This window comes from Budorcas taxicolor, chromosome 1 (assembly GCF_023091745.1).
Source record: "Budorcas taxicolor isolate Tak-1 chromosome 1, Takin1.1, whole genome shotgun sequence".
NCBI lineage: Eukaryota > Metazoa > Chordata > Mammalia > Artiodactyla > Bovidae > Budorcas > Budorcas taxicolor.
In genome coordinates, this window is record NC_068910.1 from 200,940,241 (window position 1) to 200,960,897 (window position 20,657).

Genomic DNA, 20,657 nt, shown 5'->3' on the forward strand with positions numbered 1-20,657 from the left:
TTCTTCTCCTCCGGAGGCCAAGAATCCCGGCCAAGGCCAAGAATCCCGGCCAAGACCAAGAATCCTGGTGTCTTTTCCGGGTTCAGCAACAACCTTTCAACAGGTAAACCCATGAGTATAACACAAAAGATACTCACTGTATTTATTGTCATTCGAGCTTCAAAATTATCCACACAGCTAAGAACTAGGTCAACAGGTTTTCCTTCTTCTAATCCACCATTACTAGGCAAAGAAAACAAGTTTTATTGGAAAAAATCAGCACACAAAATACAATCTTATTTGTTCAATCAACACATTTAGTCTTTCAGTAAATTTTTGAGTATAATTGTAACATAGAATTTAATATTAAAGACCAAGTATATATTAAGTATTCACTGTTATAAATATCAATAATATTACAGTATTACTTAAACTGTAAAGATGTACAGGGGTACCAGAAATATAAACGGTGTTCACAAAAATTGCCATTTCTCTGTCAGCTTTTATAGACTTTTATTCATGTTTCACTACAAATGTAAATGTAATAAAAGTTAATTGAATATAATTTCAATAGTTTAGGTCTGCAGAAAACCATATTCAGATAGAAATATAACCTATAACGCAGAACTTATAATGGAGGACCCCTTGCTATATCATAATAACAGACATTTTGAGGCTTATTTTTTATTTTGTTGTTACTATTGTTTAATGGACCATATATACTGTTTACTGAGCTCCCACTATATAAAACTTACACAAAATATTAACTATTTTAAAAATAAAATATATATCAACCTTCTCATTGAATTGATAGATTTTCTAATACTGAAAGTGAGATGGACATTGTGCAAAATACTCATAAATAAAATTTTACCTTATTCTATTCATAAAATGTTCAAAGTTTTCTACTGTGGTTATATTGTAGTTGTGTACTTCAAAAAGAACATCAGGATTTATGTTCCTAAAGGGAAAAGAGAATGATTATAAAAACTACAAGTAGAACAGTAAAATAAAGCAAGAAAAAGCACTAAAAATAGCTAAAGATCATTTAACAGATATTAGAGAAACGGAATTCAAGCAATTCAAAGAAAATCCAAAGTCCTCTTCTACCTTTCATCCCACTGCAAGGACCAAGTTCAAAACATGTAGAGTGTCAGAAAGTGAAAGTGAAGTCACTCAGTCGTGTCCGACTCTTTGTGACCCTGTGGACTGTAGCCTACCAAACTTCTCTGTCCATGGGATTCTCCAGGCAAGAGTACTAGAGTGGATTGCCATTTCCTTCTCCAGGGAATCTTTCCGACCCAGGGATCGAACCTGGGTTTCCTGCATTGGAGGCAGATGCTTTAATCTCTGAGCCACCAGGGAAGAAAAAATATTCCCACAGTCTCAGTTCAGTTCAGTCACTGAGTCGTGTCTGACTCTTTGCGACCCCACGAACCACAGCACGCTAGGCCTCTCTGTCCATCACCAACTCCCAGAGACCACCCAAACCCATGTCCATTGAGTCGGTGATGCCATCCAACCATCTCATCCTCAGTCGTCCCCTTCTCCTCCTGCCCCCAATCCCTCCCAGCAACAGAGTCTTTTCCAATGAGTCCGCTCTTTGCATCAGGTGGCCAAAGGATTGGAGTTTCAGCTTCAACATCGGTCCTTCCAATGAACACCCAGGACTGGTCTTCTTTAGAATGAACTGGTTGGATCTCCTTGCAGTCCAAGGGACTCTCCAGAGTCTTTTCCAACACCACAGTTCAAAAGCATCAGTTCTTCTGCGCTCAGCTTACTTTACCGTCCAACTCTCACATCCATACCTGACCACAGGAAAAACCATAGCCTCGACTAGACAGACCTTTGTTGGCAAAGTAATGTCTCTGCTTTTGAATATGCTGTCTAGGTTGGTCATAACCTTCCTTCCAAGGAATAAGCGTCTTTTAATTTCATGGCTGCAATCACCATCTGCAGTGATTTTGGAGCCCCCAAAAATAAAGCCTGACACTGTTTCCACTGTTTCCCCATCTATTTCCCATGAAGTGATGGGACAAGATGCCATGATCTTAGTTTTCTGAATGTTGAGCATTAAGCCAACTTTTTCACTCTCTTCTTTCACTTTAATCAAGAGGATCTTTATTTCTTCTTCACTTTCTGCCATAAGGGTGGTGTCATCTGTATGCTGCTGCTAAGTCGCTTCAGTCGTGTCCGACTCTGTGCGACCCCATAGACAGCAACCCACCAGGCTCCACCGTCCCTGGGATTCTCCAGGCAAGAACACTGGAGTGGGTTGCCATTTCCTTCTCCAATGCATGAAAGTGAAAAGTGAAAGTGAAGTCGCTCAGTCATGTCCAAATCCTAGCGACCCCATGGACTGCAGCTGACCAGGCTCCTCCGTCCATGGGATTTTCCAGGCAAGAATACTGGAGTTGGGTGCCATTGCCTTCTCCCGTCATCTGTATATCTGAGGTTATTGATATTTCTCCCAGAAATCTTGATTCCAGCTTGTGCTTCCTCCAGCCCAGTGTTTCTCATGATGTACTCTGCATAGAAGTTAAATAAGTAGGGTGACAATATACAGCCTTGTAGTACTCCTTTTCCTATTTGGAACCAGTCCGTTGTTCCATGTCCAGTTCTAATTGTTGCTTCCTGACCTGCATACAGGTTTCTCAAGAGGCAGGTCAGCTGCTCTGGTATTCCCATCTTTTTAAGAATTTTCCACAGCTTATTGTGATCCACACAGATGTGCTGGGAATTAAGCTTTTATCACCTCTGTTAACTACACAATTCAGTCTAACAAAAGAGCTTCTTTGCTTCTTATTCAATTCAGTGCAAGAACGTTTAGGAACATAAAGAAACATCCCAGAGTAAGAGCTGCCCAACTAGGTCCCTTGGGCCAAATCTGACTACCACCTTGCTACATTTTTTTGTAAGGTCTACAAACTAAGAGTAGTTGTTATATTTTTAAATGGCTGCAAGAAAAGAAAAAAATCAAAAGAACAACAATATTTCATGATGTGAAAATTATAAGAAATTTAAATTTTAGATTCCATAAATAAAGTTTTATTGGGGCACAGTTTTGCTCATTTACTTTTATACTGCCTATAGCTACTACAACTGTATAGCTGAGCAGTTTTGACAAAGACCATATGGCCCTCAAAGCCTAAAATATTTACTATCTAGCCTTATAGAGAAAAAGGCTGCCAACCCATATCTTTATGCATAAGTGAAACCAGCATTTTTATACAGGAAAATTCAGTTCCATTTATAAGTTAGGTGACTGAATACATACAGGAAGATTTCACCAATTTCACTGCCTTCAACTGCTATTCCATTTACCTCAAAGTATGTTCTGCTGCTTGAACTTTACTTAATCCTGCTTGATGAGGTTGGAAGAAAAGTCTATTCATATTGGCCAGTTCCACCTTGTCATAGTCAAAGAGTAGCAACTAAAATGAAAATAGTGGTAATCTGATGAAAAGTGTACCAAAACAGAAAAGAAAAATAACGAACTAGTCAGCTAGTTAAAATCTGATAGGTTTAACTCTTTAACAGTAATAATATTAACTAACTTTGAAAAACTAGATATCATATATTAACTCATTTAAGGATCACATGCAGTAAGTATATAGGTACTCTCCTCATTTTAGAAATAATACAACTAGGGTACTTGCCCAAAAGCTACTCAGCTAATATGTAGTAAACATGGGATTCAAACTGAGGCATTCTCTGCTGTACTGCCCCTCTAAATGATTATATCAAAAATTAATGTTCATTGCATTTCTTTTTTAATTATTATGTTCATTGCATTTCATGACAATTTTTACAAACCGTGCCAAAATCTTACTTCATTCCAATTATTGGCCAAAAGCCAACCACCCATTAGATAAATGAAAATTTTAAATAAGATTCAAAAAATGCTATAACTTAAAACCATGGTATAATACAATGCCTTTCATGAATATGGAACTAAATATACTCACGACATGGCTCAAACATTATTCCAAACAGAATGATTAACCAGTTAATTTATATTTCCTGCTATATATTTAGGCATGATACCATTTGTCAAACCTGTTCACCCAACTTTAAAATGGCCAAAAGGTCCATTTCCTATCAGTAAGAGCTGGTTGAACTCAAAGATATCCAAAGTCCTTTCTTTTTTCTTTTTATTATCTAAAATTAAATTTTTATTGGATGAGACTCAGAGTAGACTAGACATGGCAGGGGAAAAAGAGGATCAATGAACGTGAATGCACAGCAATGCAATTAATCCAGAGTGAAGAAAAAAAGAACCAAAAAGAAATTGATCCTCTTGACCTATGGTATAATTCAAAGCAGTGTAAAAGTGATATACTTTGCTATCGTTGCCAAACTCACTTCTTTATCTAAAATTCTGTGACTTTGTGATATAATTCTCAGTGTTCCAAATCTAACAATAAAAACAAAAATGGGATGTTCTTCTTCTCAATATAAAAACTAAAGAAAGTTAACCCAGCCCTTAGTATCTTGCTAGAAAAGACATTGCTTATATTCTCTGTAACTTTCTAACCCTACTTAGTCTCTTCAAAATTTGGTTTATTTAAGCTTATTCAAACAGTATTTATTAGGTCAGGCCAAGTATTAAGTTTGAGTTTCAGCCTCATAGCTATATGAGTAAATTGTAGGAAATCCTAAATTTGAGGACAGGAGGTGTGAGTTGTAACTGTCAATAATTAGCTCTGATTCTGTAAGTCACTTTAACTGTTTAGGTCTGTATCCTCATTTGTAAAATAAGGCAGTTGATCTAGATCTGGTTATCCAGGGTACCTCAGGAACTCAGGAAATTTTCAGGGATAAGAAGTGGGCTCTGGATCTCCAATCCTCCATTTCCCTACTTAACCACATGAAACAGCTTCTTGTTTCTCTGTTTTATACATTGAAGAGAGAGTTCTGAAACTAACCTATGCAGATTCTCAGCTTACAAACTTGAGTGCACTTGGAATCACTGTATTTAAAAATACAGATGTGTGGGTCTTATTCCCAGAGGTTCTGATTACCTATTATGGGGTGCAGTCTGGACATAAGAACTGTTTTTTTTAATATCCCAGGTGAGTCTAACTACAGCAATATCATCTGGAGTTTGTGTTAAAATACAGATTCTGATTCAGCATGTCTTGAGTGGGACCTGAGAATCTTCAATTCTAACAAGTTCCCAGGTGATGCTGGGACCAGACTGAATAAGTAGTTCTTAAAGCATAGTCACTGGAATATCATCAGAGCCACCTGGGAACTTGTTAGAAATTCTTAGGTCCATTTGAAACCTACAGACTCAAAACCACTGGGTTAGAGTTCAGCAATCTATGTTTTAATAAGCCTTCCAAGTGACTCCAGTGCACACTCAAAACAAAGACCCACAAATCTTCATGATCTCTACCACCCTTGGTCAATCAACCAGGGCATATCAGCTGTAAGCAATTGTTGACAGGCATTTATAAACGTCTTGAAAGATATTAAAATGTTAATAAACATTTTTAGTACTTTGGTGTTGTCTTTTCTATATTGATAAATAAGTGCCAATTTTGAAAGCACTTTAAGAATCTGGGACATGGAATGGACCAATATATTAAAGAGCATTGATAAAGCAAGCATTTTCCCACAAAGTTTATCAAAATGATATACAATTGTGGAAAACTTTCATATTCAACCACTATCTATCTAACATCATGGACTTTAGATTTATAAATATAAGATTGGCACACTGATTTCTGGTATAAAGTCAACTTTTCCTTCCTCCTCACAGTCACAATCTGAATCAATTTTAGAAAAAAGTAAGGAACTTCCTGGTGCTCCAGTGGTTAGGAATTGGTGCTTTCACTGCCATGGCCTCAGAGTTCAATCCATGGTAAGGGAACTAAAATCTCACAAGCCTCACAGGGCATGACCAAGAAAATTTAGGGGAAAAAAAAAAATGCCTGAGTTAAAAAAAAATCTGGAGCATTCAGCAGTTCAATTTCAAGAGTAAGAAAGGCACATGCTTTCTAGCTTGTCTTGTAAATAAGTTTTTTAAAAAATTTGGGATGTTTCAGTGTTTCACTGCACACTTTTTCAATTTAACAGCCTTCTTTCCTAAACGTCTTTAATCAAAACACTTAAGTCCAAATTGTTTATACATTATCCCAAACAAAAAAGTTCCTGAACACAATCAGACAGTCCTTATTTAATCAGCAGCAATATTAGTCTCCTCTTGGGTGAGTTTATGTCTTAACTGGGGTAGAAAAAACAATCTGAATGAATACACCACAAATCAATATGCCATTAATAAAGAGAAAAAAATCCTAATTTGTACCTTATTTACTCCACAAGTGAATGGGTTCTGAATACGACAAAAAATGAGAAATGCTTTTACCTTACCAATGCCACACCGTGTCAGCATTTCAGCAGTCACACTGCCAACTCCACCAACACCTACTATTGCTACAGTAAAGGTACGAATTTTCTGTAAAATGCAAAATTATATATGTGTTGGTTAATAATTCTTCACTGAAAATGTCATTGAAAATTATTTTCATTTACTGAAATCATCTTCAAAAATTTGGAAGAGTTTATCATACCTCATAGTCGCTCACAATTCCCATTCGTTTCAAAGCCATCAGGCGGCTTAAAAAAAAGGAGGAAAAAAATGTTTTAAAGTTTACAGTATTTTAATTAATAGTGGCATAGGTAAACATACATCATCACAGAAAATAAACTTTAAGAGAAGAAACAGTGAGGGGAGTGGGGGTTGGAGGAGAAATCTTTCAGTTAATTTTTACCAGATGAAACTAAATCACCTCAGCAATTTTAAAAAGCACGGATGCCCGAATATCCTCCAAGACAGAGCCTGTGCAGTAAGATTTTTTTTTAAGTTCCTCATACATTCATTCTAATGTGCAGTGAAGATAGAGACCTACTGACTGAAATGTTAAGTTTCCAGATGAGAACGGGTCAAAGTGAAATTTCAGCATATTCCCATGCTTATTAGTTTATGTAAATATTTAATATTTGATTCAGATTTTATATTTAACATCAGAATAACCTCATGACTGGAATTCTATTGACTTGTTGCCTCTGCCCACAGTGGTAAGTCTTTTAGTAAACACCTTTATTCCAACAACTCTAAGAGGTACTTTAGATATCTAGTTACTGCTAGTCTGTTCCCTTCTTCAGCCACCAAGCCAATCAACCTTGGATGGGAGGCCTAACAATCTGTGTTTTAATAAGCTCCCTGAATGACTGTGATGCACACTAAAGTTTGAGAACCTTTACTGTAGATTACTTAATTTATTCTCTTGTTATGGTTGGAAGAACATCTTCCCAAAGCTTTGTAAAGGGTAAATTTTGGAAGGTAAATTTTGAGAACTTGTATGTCTGAAATGTTCTTTACCTAACTTCTTAAAAACGTTTTATCAAAATTCTATTCTTAGAAATATATTATAAAATGACAAACTAAAGGGTACATAATTGTTGAAAGCTATACCTATACACACACACTCTTAGTTGATAGTTTAACTAGATATATAATTTTACATTTGAAACAATTTTCCTTCAAAATTTCTAACATGATTTCTAGTTTCTGAAACTTCAAAATGTGCCTTAGAGTGAAACCATTCTCATCAATTGTGCTGAGTACTTACTGGACTCTTTCCAATCAGAAACGTATTTAAGTTGTGGAAAATTTCCTTGAAGAATGTGGTGACTTCTTTGGTTGGTTGGTTGGTTTTTCCTGAACTTTCTGGAGCTCCTATTATTTGGAAGTTGGACCACTTGGACTAGTCCTCTACTTGTAATGTCTTTCCTGTTTTCCATTTAGTTTTCTGCTGTTCTCCGGATTTCTTTCAATGTTATTTTCTTTTATTGAGATTTTCACTTTTGTTATCATTCTCCATTTGCAAGAATGATTCTTTTTGTAGTACTCTGTCCTATTTCATTTATACATATATCTTTCTGAAGATATTAATGATCATGTTGGGGTTGCAGTCCCCTTATATAGTCTATTAATTTTTTTTTCTTCCTTTCACATTAGGAGGTTCTCTCATCCTTTCTGCTCATATTTAAAAGTCAGACACTAATAAAGGCAAGGATGTGGGCGCTGCTTATTTGACTTTGGGCTTCACTATAGCATGATCTTGGAGAAGGCAATGGCAACCCACTCCAGTACTCTTGCCTGGAAAATCCCATGGACGGAGGAGCCTGGTGGGCTGTAGCCCGTGGGGTTGGTGAGAGTCGGACACAACTGAGCGACTTCACTTTCACTTTTCACTTTCCTGCATTGGGGAAGGAAATGGCAACCCACTCGAGTGTTCTTTCCTGGAGAATCTCAGGGACGGAGGAGCCTGGTGGGCTGCCGTCTATGGGGTCACACAGAGTCGTACATGACTGAAGTGACTTAGCAGCAGCAGCAGCAGCAGCATAGCATGATCTGGCTGGGCTGTTTAGTTGAGAAACCCACAATGTCAATGTCTCTCAGTCTTTCTTCTTGGCACTCTCAGATTCCCTACAGAAGAATCTTTCAATTTCCAGCCTGAAAAGTCTTTAAGCTGATCAGTTTGGGGGTGTTAAATGGAGAAGCAAGGCTGGGAGTCCTAGCATTCAGTATGTAAACATTTAGTTAATTCCCTTCCTTCAGGCATGAAGACTTGCTTTAATTATTAATAGAAATACTCTATTTTACTCTCTAATGAGTAAATCTCTAGTAGTCTCTCCTGACAGAGAAGAGGCACTTGCCTCGCTACTCAAAGTGAAACAATGAACTTGGGTTGGTTCTTCAACAGATTTTCAGCCATCTCATTTAGTCCTACCTTACGCCCTTCTTGAAAGACCTATGCCTGTTCTTGAGCTTTGAGAGAATTCTATTGTATGAGTCGGGTTGCAGGCTTTAGAGTGAATTTCTTGGATCGTTTAAATCAGGATCATCTATTAGTCATCTGTCCCTTTCTAGTTTCTAAAACTGTTTTACTATAATCGTTCAAGTACAGAGACTCACCCATCCCCCAATTATTAACAGAAACTCTATTTTTTTCCCAGTGGTGATTTATTCCTTTTATTTTTTTTATTCCTTTTTAAAAATTATTCCTTTACTTTCATTTCACTGAGATTGGGGAGACAGTGATATATGTCTGTGATCAATCTGTCTCTTTACCTTGATGCTGTCTTTAATCTTTATACATAATCCTGAGAAGAATGCATTGCTGGAGAAGGAAATGGCAACCCACTCTAGCATTCTTGCCTGGGAAAGCCCATGGAACATGGACAGGACTTAGCAACTAAACAACAATAACAACATCCAATTGTTCCAGCAACACTTGTTGCAAAAACAATCCTCTCCATAAATTGCTTTGGTAACTTAGTTAAAAATCAATTGACCATATTTATATGGGTCTTTTACCAGACTTTCTATCCTAGTCCATAGAAATATTTGACTAGCTTTATACTTATGTTACAGTCTTATTCTCTACAACTTTAAAATGAAATTTTAAAATAAAGTTTCCTTTCCTTAAAAAAAAAAAAGAATACATCGCAACCTCCTTTTATAAATGGGGCCAGCTGGGGGAAAGGGAGGGAAGTTTCAGGTTAATTAACTTGCCCAAGATTAGTTAAATGGCAAACAATTATTCAGAGGTGGGTTTTGGAGCTAGTATTTAAAACCAGGTTTTCTAATTTTAAAGACTCTGCTCACCTGTTCATTTAGTTAGCATGCTTCTAATTATATTCCTTACCACACAATTTTACAGTTACTTGTGTTGATCATAATTCTACAACCATTGAATCTCCCAAATTAAAACAAAAGGTCTTTGAGGGTCAGGAACTTTGTATTTCAAAATGTCACTTGATGCAATTAAAATAACGTAGAATACCTACAAATCCCTCTATATTTTTCTGATAATCATGTGCTGTGCTTTATCATAATTCTTACCACTTATACTGTAATCCCAAGTTTACCTTTGTATCTCACACTTATCTGGTAACCTCTGGAAGGAAATGACCATGTCTTTGTATTCCCAGTGTCTGTGCAAATAATAAATGGTAAATAACATTATTCAGGAAGGCTGGAAATGAAAAGGTGCTCACTAAATATGTGTTGAATGTACAACAATTCAAAAAATAAGGCTGACCTTATCAAGTTTCCATGTACTAGTACAGAGCTTTGGATGTCAACTGCCATCTCCAAAGTAGCAGTTTTAATAAAGACAAAATGGTGCAAATAAGATAGAAAATACTAAATGTTTAAATTTGAGTACTGAAAGATTTGTGGTTACTATAATGTCAAGTAATTGTCTCTGGAGAAGGCAATGGCACCCCACTCCAGTACTCCTGCCTGGAAACTCCCATGGATGGAGGAGCCTGGTAGGCTGCAGTCCATGGGGTCACAGAGTCAGACACGACTGATGTGACTTAGCAGCAGCAGCAGCAAGTAATTGTCTCACATTAAAATGATGTCTGCAAGATGATTCTAAATATATGATTCACATTCCTTTGCTTTTCTCAGAGGGAGCATTTCAAAATTTTCATTTTTAAAACTGAAAAATGTTTAAGCATGCTAAATGGAATGAAAGTGACTAACAACGCTCAGTCATGTCTGACTCTGTCACCTCGTGGACTGTACCCCACCAGGCTCTTCTGTCCATGGAATTCTGCAAGCAAGAATACTGGAGTGGGTAACCATTCCCTTCTCCAGGGGATCTTCCCCCCAACACAGGGATCAAACCCGGGTCTCTTGCATTGCAGGCAGATTCTTTACCGTCTGAGCCAGGAGAGAAGCCAAATCGAATAGTTACTACTTATTCTGACTAATGAGATGGTAAACCTTTCACATGTGCCAAGTAAAATACATGCACTATCGTCAATTATATCTCAAAACTGAAAGAAAATTTTTGTTAATGTAGTAAGATAAATGAGAGAAAATCAAGAATCTGGCATGATTTAATTTAATGTAGGTTAAAATAAACTCTTCTGTAATTATAGAACAATCATAATTTTGGTCAGGTTTTCTATCACAAATAACATTGTAATTAACAGCTTTGTGCCTAAATACTGCGTCTGCATTTTATGTTGCAATATCTATGAAGTGAAGTTGCTCAGTCATGTCCAACTCTCTGCGAACCCATGGACTGTAGCCTACAGGCTCCTCCGTCCATGGGATTTTCCAGGAATGAATACTGGTGTGGGTTGCCATTTCCTTCTCCAAGAGATCTCCCCAACCCAGGGACTGAACTCGGGGCTCCCGCATTATAGGCCAATGCTTTACCATCTGAGCCACCAGGGAAGTCATATATATATATAGACACACACACACACACACACACACACACACACACACACACACACACATATATATATATATGCATCCTAAGACATTTACTGAGGCTTTATGTCATGAATAAAACCTTTAATCCAAATTTCTGCTCTTTGAAGGGAAAGAGCACCAATAATACCTTTCCTGTTTCACCTATTCTAAAACTGTCCAGTTTTTAGCCACACTACTTAAGAGCTTATTTATTTTTACTGGGGAGACAGCTCCATAGGAACTTTGGAGCAAAACAAACCTAATGGCAGTCCAAGCCTTTTTAGCTACTGTTAGCTCTATGGCTTGAAGCAGGTCACAGCACCTCTCTAAGCCTAATTTATCTCACCTATAAAATGGGGGTAAAATGACAGTAGCAATCTCCAAGGGTTGTGGTGAAGAGGAAAAGTGACAACGCATGCAAAGTGTTTAGCGGGTGGTGAAAGTTCAGTAACTGTTACTATACTGCCTAGCATCGAAAGCTCTATTCTAAGAACTTTACATATACTTGTATTTTCAATATTCACAACTCCACAGAAAGAGATACTACAAGCAAGAACGTGAAGGTACAGAACTCTCACCAGGTTACTCAGTTGCCAAGATTTGACTCCAGTCTGGGCCTAGGGTCCTTACCGTCAATCACTAACCTACATTCAACTACTACCTTATATTCAACCTGCTGAATTAACAAAATCTTGGGAAATGAAGAAAGGAGAGGTACGGATAGGACTAGTGAAGTCCAAAGGTTTTAGAGCTAATCTAGCTGTTTCCACCACACTAATTTAAGAAACACAGAAGACTCCATGAAGCTCCCAAGTTTAGCTTAGCAGGTTTTACATTTGGTGTCCTAGTCTGAAAGTTTCTACTATCAGTTTCATGCTGAGCGAGGAAGACTAAAAGAGGTAGGGGCGGCAAGAAACCGGATCCGTGTCCTCAGCAAGCACAGGAGCAGCACCATATGGCTGATTTAGTTCAGTTTTTTTAAAAAGAGAAAGAACACCTTTTGACCAAGACTAAGACTTGGCCTTGCTCGTTTGGAAATAAGACCCTAGAAGAAGAAAAGGGAGGTGTGAGCTGTCAGTTGGACAGCGGCGGGAAGCGCCTCACTTCTGACCACCTGGAGACCGTGACCTCGCCCCTCTTCCGGCCCCGACCCGTCCCGCAGGTCACCTGTAGGGGTTGGAATCCACCACCTCGGAGCTCATATTTTCAATGCGGGCCCGACCGCCTCCTCCGTCGCCGCTCCCCAGGGCGCGGCGACTTCTCTCCTGGGCCAGTTCCCGCTCCAGCTCTTCGACCCGCTGCTGCAGCCGTTCCACAGACTCGGCCATGGCTGGGACCCCGGCCGCCAGCGCTCCCAGCCCCGGCCGTCGCCGTCGTCGCCGCCCCACGCTGCTGGCCTGCTGGCCCCGAGAAGGATACGTGTAGAGTCACCTTGCTGCAGCTTTCCCAGCCCACAAACCTGGGGAAGCGCTCCCAGCGCGCCCCAGACCGACACGTCTCGGCCGCTCCTGCGGGTCTCCCAGCGTGCCACTTCCGGTGCGTTGCAGTCAAAGGTCCGCCTCAGGGGGGGGAAAAAAAAAAAAAAAAAGCCCCCTACTTCCCCTCTTCGCCAGGGCCTAAGAGTCCAGGGAGCTCAAGGGCCCGGGTCATAAGTGTCCAGAACCAGCGGCCTGCGATGTTGCCTTTCCAACCTGGCGGCCAGGAAAAACCCCAGAATCTTTTATTCCTAGGCTCGAGGTCTTGACGGGCTCTTTTCTGCACCGGACCCGGTAGGTCTTCCGCCTGCCAGTGCTTTCAATTTGGAGACGGACCAGGCCTCGGCGTTCTAATATGCTCTTGTGACTAACGTGACTTTGCTTTCTTTAGAATTGAGGTCTCCAACTCTGAGGCTGACTGAAAAGTTTAAATTCGAACACACAAGGCCCTTCTAGCATTTCCTGAATAGAGCCCAAGTCCAGGAGACAGCTGGCCAGTGCTGCCGGCCAGCGGCCTAGCGATGTGTAATTGGCTGGAGCCGCGGGCCCGCCTCCACCTGGGCGTCTCGGTCTCGCCCCTGTCTGTGGAGTGGCGTTCTCCTAGACACACCGGATCCCAGGAGTCTACTGAGTTCTGTGACTCTGTGGTCTGAAGCGGCAGTGTAGATCATGGAAACCGCTGCCTCCCGCGAGCCCAACACTATGGAAGTGCTGCCCCAGCACAAGTTCAACTGCAGGTCTCTGGACGCCTACCTACACCAGCACTTGCCCGGCTTTGGGACCGAGCCCGAGGCCAAGCTGACGGTTGCCCAATACAGGTATCGACGCCAGCCTTCTCCAGCAGAAACAAATCTGTACCTTGTGCTTTTCTTCCTCTGGCCCTGGGTGGTTTTCCAGTTTCTTCCACCCTGTTTCTTTTTTCCGCAGTGACCTACTCTGCCGGCGGGAGCTGGTGTCACTGGCTCCCGCGTTACATTCTGTGTATTTCCAATTCCAGCGCGGTAATGGAAGCACTATAACGTTCACGATTCCAGCTATGAGAAGGAATCTTTGTTAACAGCTATATACTTTGAGAATTCACTGAGGCAGTTAAGGTTGGAAGCTCTGTGTGATATAGAGAGGGCGTTCGCTCAACCTTTGTTCTATAACCTTTTTTTTCCCAGAGAAGCGGATGTAATTCCATTCACATTGGCCATATTCTTAGAGGCTGAGTTAATGGTATCAGTTGGGGGATCCGAATTCTTATCCTAGATATTCCATTTAGCAAATCACAGCACCACTTTGGGCTTTAGTTCTTTTGAAATAGGGGAATGGAACTAGATGACGGTGCTGAGAGTACTGTCTGTTCTCCACAGTGAATCTGCCTCTAGTCTGATGTTGTATAATAGAAGGTAATTTACAAATAGACTTTGCTCTAAAAATAGCATCTTGATAAACACAGAACTATAGAAGCAATCCTGGCTTCCAGAAGAATTAGGTGTGTCACTTACTGACTGGAAATTTAAGTACTATGGTACATGAACTCTTTGACGACTAGTTTCATAACCTGTAATAAATACTTGCCTGCTCTGTATAATCCTGATAAATGAAGTAATATAGATGGAAGGGCTTAATGTTGTAACAGCACTGTTTACCAGTGGCCTTATCACAGGGGGTTATATTCCTTTACTACTGATTTCAGAGAAATTAAAAATAGTGGAAAGGTGATGGATCAGAGAGGGTTTGACAATGTAAAATTAAAAAGCACCGTGTGGAATTACCTAGCTCTCCAGTGGTTAAGACTCAGTGCTTTCACTGCTGGGGCCATGCAGTGGCCAAATTAAATAACAACCAAAAAATAAAAAGCACTGTGTTACATAGATATTATAGGATGAAGCAGCAAGTGGAATAAAAAATGGCAGAGGTTTCTAGCCTGAAGACTTGGGTTGTAAACAGACTAATAGATCAAAGTTCAAATCAGCTGGACAAGTTATTTAACTCTTTTGAGCATTGAATCCTTCTTTGGCAAAGTGGAGATAATATTTATCTCCTAGGGCTGTTTGAGAATTATCTAACTGAGAGTTAATTCTGAATTAAGTTGAATATTAAATCAGAATTGTGCTTGATAAATGGAATAACTAGTATAGAACTAGTTAGATAGATAGATAATATAGAAGTATAGATGGTATAGAACTATCCCCACAGAGAATACACATTTATTTCCAGGACACATTGAAAAGTTTATAAAAATTGAAGAAATGTTAGGCCACAAAAGAAGTTTCAAAAATTCAAAAATGTCATTCTTAAAAAAAAAAAAAATCAGAATATAAATGCCAAAAGTTTAGAAATCAAAAAAGGATAGCTAATGAACACATTTTAGAAAACTAATTGATACACAAATTAAAGAACCAATAGTCTACAGAAAATAATGGAGTTTATCAAATTTCAGTATGCAAAAATCAATTGAATTTCTCAACTTTAGCGGCAAAAATGTTAAGATATAAATTTCAGAAAGACCAAATTAATAGCATCAGAAGTATAATTTTCTCAAACATTAATAAAATATTTGCAAGACCTTTGTAGAGGAAATTATAAAACTATTAGAACCTTAGAACTAAATACAATGAAAGATGCCATGTTCATGAATAGGAGAATTCAGAATTGTATGTTTCTCTTTTTTTTCCCAATTGTTATATAGATTCAGTGCAATGACACTCACAGTCTTAATTTTTCCCCTAATTTGAAAAATTACTGCTAAATTGTATGTGCAAGAGCAAAGGGTTAAAAATAAAGGAAAACACTCCTGAGGAAGAACAAAGTGGGAAATGTGAATTAAGATGGCCTATTTTTTTCACAGAGATAGACAAATCAATAACACAGAAGAGAGAATCCACAAAAAGACCCACATATTTATAGAACTTTGACATATGACAGTGCTGGCACTGAGAATCAGTCTTTAGAGAGTTGGAGAGGGAAGAGATCTTTCAGTAAATTATACAGGGATAATTATTATGTATATGAAAAAAATTGAAATTAGACACTTTCCTTACTCTACATTACTCAGTTCTAGGTGGACTACAGAGGAACGGTAAAGGCAAAACTATAAACATTTGGAGACTTCCCTGGTGGTCCAGTGGTTAAGAATCCATGTTGCAGTGCAAGGGACACTGATTCAATCCCTGGTGCAGGAAGTTCGCACATGCCTCAGAGCAACAGAGCCAGAGCACCACAACTACTGAGCCTCTGTTCCAGCACCCAGGAGCTACAACTACTGAGCCTGCAACAAAGAGTAGTCCCCCGCTTGCCACAACTAGAGAAAGCCCATGTGCGGCAGCAAAGACCCACCACAGTTAAAAAATAAATAATAAAAACATAATCTCTTAAACTGTAAACATTTGGAAGACATATAGAAGCTGTTTAGACTGTGGAGTAGAGAATAAAGTCTTTAAAAAGACAAAAGCGCAAACTGTGAAGGAAATGACTGGAAGAATCCTTCAAATGAAATTATAGATAAAAATATTTTCAATGTATAGAATGGATAAAAGATTAACCTCCAGAACATATGAAGAACTGCACTTGCTCAACAGAAAAATGAGCAAAAGACTTGAAGACACTCAGCTTCATTACACTGTAATAATTGGGGAAAATGCAAGTTAAAATGACAAGATACCATCTCATAGCATAATTTTTGACATTTTAAAAATATAAGTTTATTTATTTTAATTGGAGGTTAATTACTTTACAATATTGTATTGGTTTTGCCATACATCAACATGAATCCGCCACAGGTATACACGTGTTCCCTATCCTGAACCCTCCTCCCTCCCCGTACCATCCCTCTGGGTCGTCTCAGTGCACCGGCCCCAAGCATCCAGTATCATGCATCGAACCTGGACTGGCGATTTGTTTCATATATTGTATTATACATGCTTCAATGCCATTCTCCCAAATCACCCCACCCTTTCCCTCTCCCACAGAAACATAGGCAGAACACTCTCTGACATACATCACAGCAGGATCCTCTATGACCCACCTTCCAGAATTCTGGAAATAAAAGCAAAAATACACAAATGGGACCTAATTAAACTTAAAAGCTTCTGCACAACAAAGGAAACTATAAGCAAGGTGAAAAGACATCCTTCTGAATGGGAGAAAATAATAGCAAATGAAGCAACTGACAAACAACTAATCTCAAAAATATACAAGCAACTCCTGCAGCTCAATTCCAGAAAAATAAACGACCCAATCAAAAAATAGGCCAAAGAACTAAACAGACATTTCCCCAAAGAAGACATACAGATGGCTAACAAACACATGAAAAGATGCTCAACATCACTCATTATCAGAGAAATGCAAATCAAAACCACAATGAGGTACCATTTCACGCCAGTCAGAATGGCTGAGATCCAAAAGTCTACAAGCAATAAATGCTGGAGAGGGTGTGGAGAAAAGGGAACCCTCTTACACTATTGGTGGGAATGCAAACTAGTTCAGCCACTATGGAGAACAGTGTGGAGATTCCTTAAAAAACTGGAAATAGAACTGCCTTATGACCCAGCAATCCCACTGCTGGGCATACACACCAAGAAAACCAGAATTGAAAGAGACATGTGTAACCCAATGTTCATTGCAGCACTGTTTATAATAGCCTGGACATGGAAGCAACCTAGATGTCCATCAGCAGATGAATGGATAAGAAAGCTGTGGTACATATACACAATGGAGTATTACTCAGCCACTAAAAAGAATACATTTGAATCAGTTCTAATGAGGTGGATGAAACTGGAACCTATTATACAGAATGAAGTAAGCCAGAAAGAAAAACACCAATACAGTGTACTAACACATATATATGGAATTTTTGACTTTTTTTGAAAAAAAAAAAATCTGATAATATCAAGCAGAATATGAGATAACAGGGACTCATCCACTATTGGTGAGGGTGGCACCCTGATGCTGGGAAAGATTGAGGGCAGGGGGAGAAGGGGTTGATGGAGGATGAGATGATTGGATGGCATCACTGACTCAACAAACATGAAGTTTGGGCAAACTTGGGGAAATAGTGAAGGACAGGGAATCCTGGCAAGCTGTAGTACATAGGGTCACAAAGAGACTTGATTTAGTGACTGAACAACAACGTAACAACCTTGGAAAACAATTTGGCACAATCTTGTAAAGATAAAATTGGAAGATATACATGTTGCATGACAAAGCATTTCTATTCCTAGTTGTGTACTCCTGAGGAATTCTTGTACTGTGGTATCACGAGATAATCTACAAAATCTTTGCACTGTTTGTAACAGTAAAAATAGAGTAATAAAACAACATTAATTAAAGAATGGGTAAATAAATTATAGTATATTCACATGAAGAAACACATACAGCAGTGAAGATTATTTAACTGCAGCTATATACATCAACACAGAAATAAAAACTGGACAAATAAACAGTATATTGTTTAAGGGGATAAACTTCAACGGAATGATAAATGTAAAAATCAAAATGATAGTTACTCTGAAGAGAGAGACAGTGGTGGTCCCGTGGTTAGGACTCAGTGCTCTCACTGAGGTGGCTCAGGTTTGATCCCTGGTTGGGGAGCTAAGATCTTTTAAGACATGTGGTGCAGACAAAAATCAAAAATAAAAAATGAAGGGAAGGATACACAGAGGGCTTTAGAGATGGTAATTTTTTCTTTCTCAAATTGTGTAGTGAGAACACTGGTATTTGTTGTGTTACTGTTCTCTTAAATATTATTTTTTACCTATGCAAAATTTATTTTTAGAATGAGCAAAATTTAAATCATATTAGAAATAAAAATATTTTGACTTAAACAATAATGAAGATGTTGTATAACTTGATACAACAAACCCTATGATTTCCAAGTTTGTGTATATTATGTGCCTGGCACTGCTTCAATCACTGGGAATTTAACAACAACAACAAAAAAGATCCTGCCTTTTTGGAACCTGCATTCTATCTGGAGAAGACAGAGGATAAATAAAATCACTTTCTAAATATTACAGTGTATGAGAAAGTAATGTGTATTATGGAGAAAAACAAAGGAGAATAGGAAATGTTTAGGAGGGGGAAGCAGAAAGGCCTCAGTGAGAAGGTGGCATTCAGCAAGGAGAGATATCGATGTAAACTTTATAGCTATCTGGGGAAAGACTATTCCAGACAGAGGGAAGAGCAGAGGCTCTGCAGAGGGAGTGTGCCCAGTGGGTGGAGAGAATACAAGCCAGGGTGCCTGGAGTTGCATAACAAGGGCAAGAGAAATTCTGTCGACTCTTATAAGGGCTTTGGCCTTTACTCTACCTGACACTCTTCCCAAGTGGTGCTAGGGGTAAAGAACCTGCCTGCCAATGCAGGAGATATAAGAGACTCAGGTTTGATCCCTGGGTCAGGGAGATCCCCTGGAAAAGGAAATGGCAACCCACTCTAGTATTCTTGCCTAGAAAATCCCATGGACAGAGTAGCCTGGTGGTCAACAGTCCAAAGGGTCACAAGGAGTCAGACATGACTGAGTGCCTAAGCACACAAAGTTAGCTGAGATGGTGAGAGATTAGGGATTTAGGGGCAGAGGAAAGAAGTGATTTGTTTTTTTTAAGTAGAATCTCTTTGGCTATTTAAACAGAATCTGTTTCCCTATTATTGTTTGACTGAAGGAGGCAAACCAAAGAAGACCAGTTTGGAGTGTATTTTGATGACCTAGTAGAGAGTAATTAGTGGTATGGAACAGGGTGGTAGTGTAGGATAGGTTCAAAGTGGTCATATTCCTGATTTATTTTGGAGGATTTATAACTGATCACATATGGGATATGAAAGAAAAAGAGGAAACCAACAGTATTCCATTTTTGTCTTGGTAACTGAAAGGATGGATTTATCATGCAATGAAGTAGAGATGACTGTAGACAATCAGATTGGAAAGGAAATATCAGGAACTTGGTTTTGGAATGTTTAATTTCAAGATGCAATTTAGACATGGGAATGGATATGTAATAGTAAGCAGGCAGATATATGAATCAAGAGGTCAGAGCAGAGATCTAAACTAGCCAAATATATTTGGAAGTCACTGAGATAGAGAAGGTATTTAAAGCCATGAGATCATAAACCTTACCTAGAAGGTGAGTCTACATAAAGAGAAGGTCTATGAACTTAGTCCCAGGAATCCCAGTATTGAGAATTGAAGAATTAAGGATTAACATACAACAGAGTCTCAAAAGGGGTGGTCCAAGAGGGGGAAACCATGATCTGATACCATAGCAGTACTGCTGCTAAGTCACTTCAGTCGTGTCCGACTCTGTGCGACCCCATAGACTGCAGCCCACCAGGCTCCCCCGTCCCTGGGATTCTCCAGGCAAGAACACTGGAGTACTAGTGACCTTGAAAAAAGTCACTTCACTGGAAAGATAGGAATGAAAGCTTGATTGAAATGGGTTCATGAGAAAATAGAAGAAGAATTGTAGCAAACAATGTAAACATTTTGAGTTTATACTCCTTGCTCTAAAGGGGGAAATAAATGTTTTATGTAGAGGGGGAAGTGGGGTCAAGTTCAGTTCAGTCGCTCAGTCGTATCTGACTCTCTGCAACCCCATGAACTGCAGCACTCCAGGCTTCCCTGTCCATCACCAACTCCTGGAGTCCACCCAAACCCATGTCCATTGAGTTGGTGACGCCATCCAACCATCTCATCCTCTGTGGTCCCCTTCTCCTCCTGCCCTCAATCTTTCCCAGCATCAGGGTCGTGGGGTCAAGAGAAGTCTTTTTAAAAAAAGAAAAAGGCAGCATGTTTGTATGCTGATGACAGTGATCCAAAACAGAGTGAAAAATCTGTGGAAGAGAGAAGGCTAGAATTAAGTCCTTGAGTAGACAAGAGTAGAATGGTATCTAGTTCACAAGAGAGGGATTGTCCTTAGAAAGAAATATAGGCATTC

At 39.1% G+C, this 20,657-nt stretch overlaps 2 protein-coding genes across 2 annotated transcripts in view; one reads left to right on the forward strand and one right to left on the reverse strand.

Moving 5' to 3' along the window:
* UBA5 (ubiquitin like modifier activating enzyme 5) overlaps positions 1-13,024 on the reverse strand; it is a 31,775-nt gene extending 18,751 nt beyond the window's left edge. The window contains exons 1-6 of the mRNA XM_052639419.1: positions 12,437-13,024; positions 6,558-6,603; positions 6,353-6,442; positions 3,304-3,413; positions 854-940; positions 138-222 (exon numbers count right to left, since the gene is read on the reverse strand). Coding sequence (XP_052495379.1) covers positions 138-222; positions 854-940; positions 3,304-3,413; positions 6,353-6,442; positions 6,558-6,603; positions 12,437-12,597 — 579 coding nt within the window. The 5' untranslated portion in view covers positions 12,598-13,024. The remainder of the gene's footprint in view (positions 1-137; positions 223-853; positions 941-3,303; positions 3,414-6,352; positions 6,443-6,557; positions 6,604-12,436) is intronic.
* A 335-nt stretch (positions 13,025-13,359) lies between these two features.
* The window catches only part of ACAD11 (acyl-CoA dehydrogenase family member 11), a 114,061-nt gene continuing 106,763 nt past the window's right edge, over positions 13,360-20,657 (forward strand). Inside the window, exon 1 of the mRNA XM_052642058.1 lies at positions 13,360-13,562. Coding sequence (XP_052498018.1) covers positions 13,414-13,562 — 149 coding nt within the window. The 5' untranslated portion in view covers positions 13,360-13,413. The remainder of the gene's footprint in view (positions 13,563-20,657) is intronic.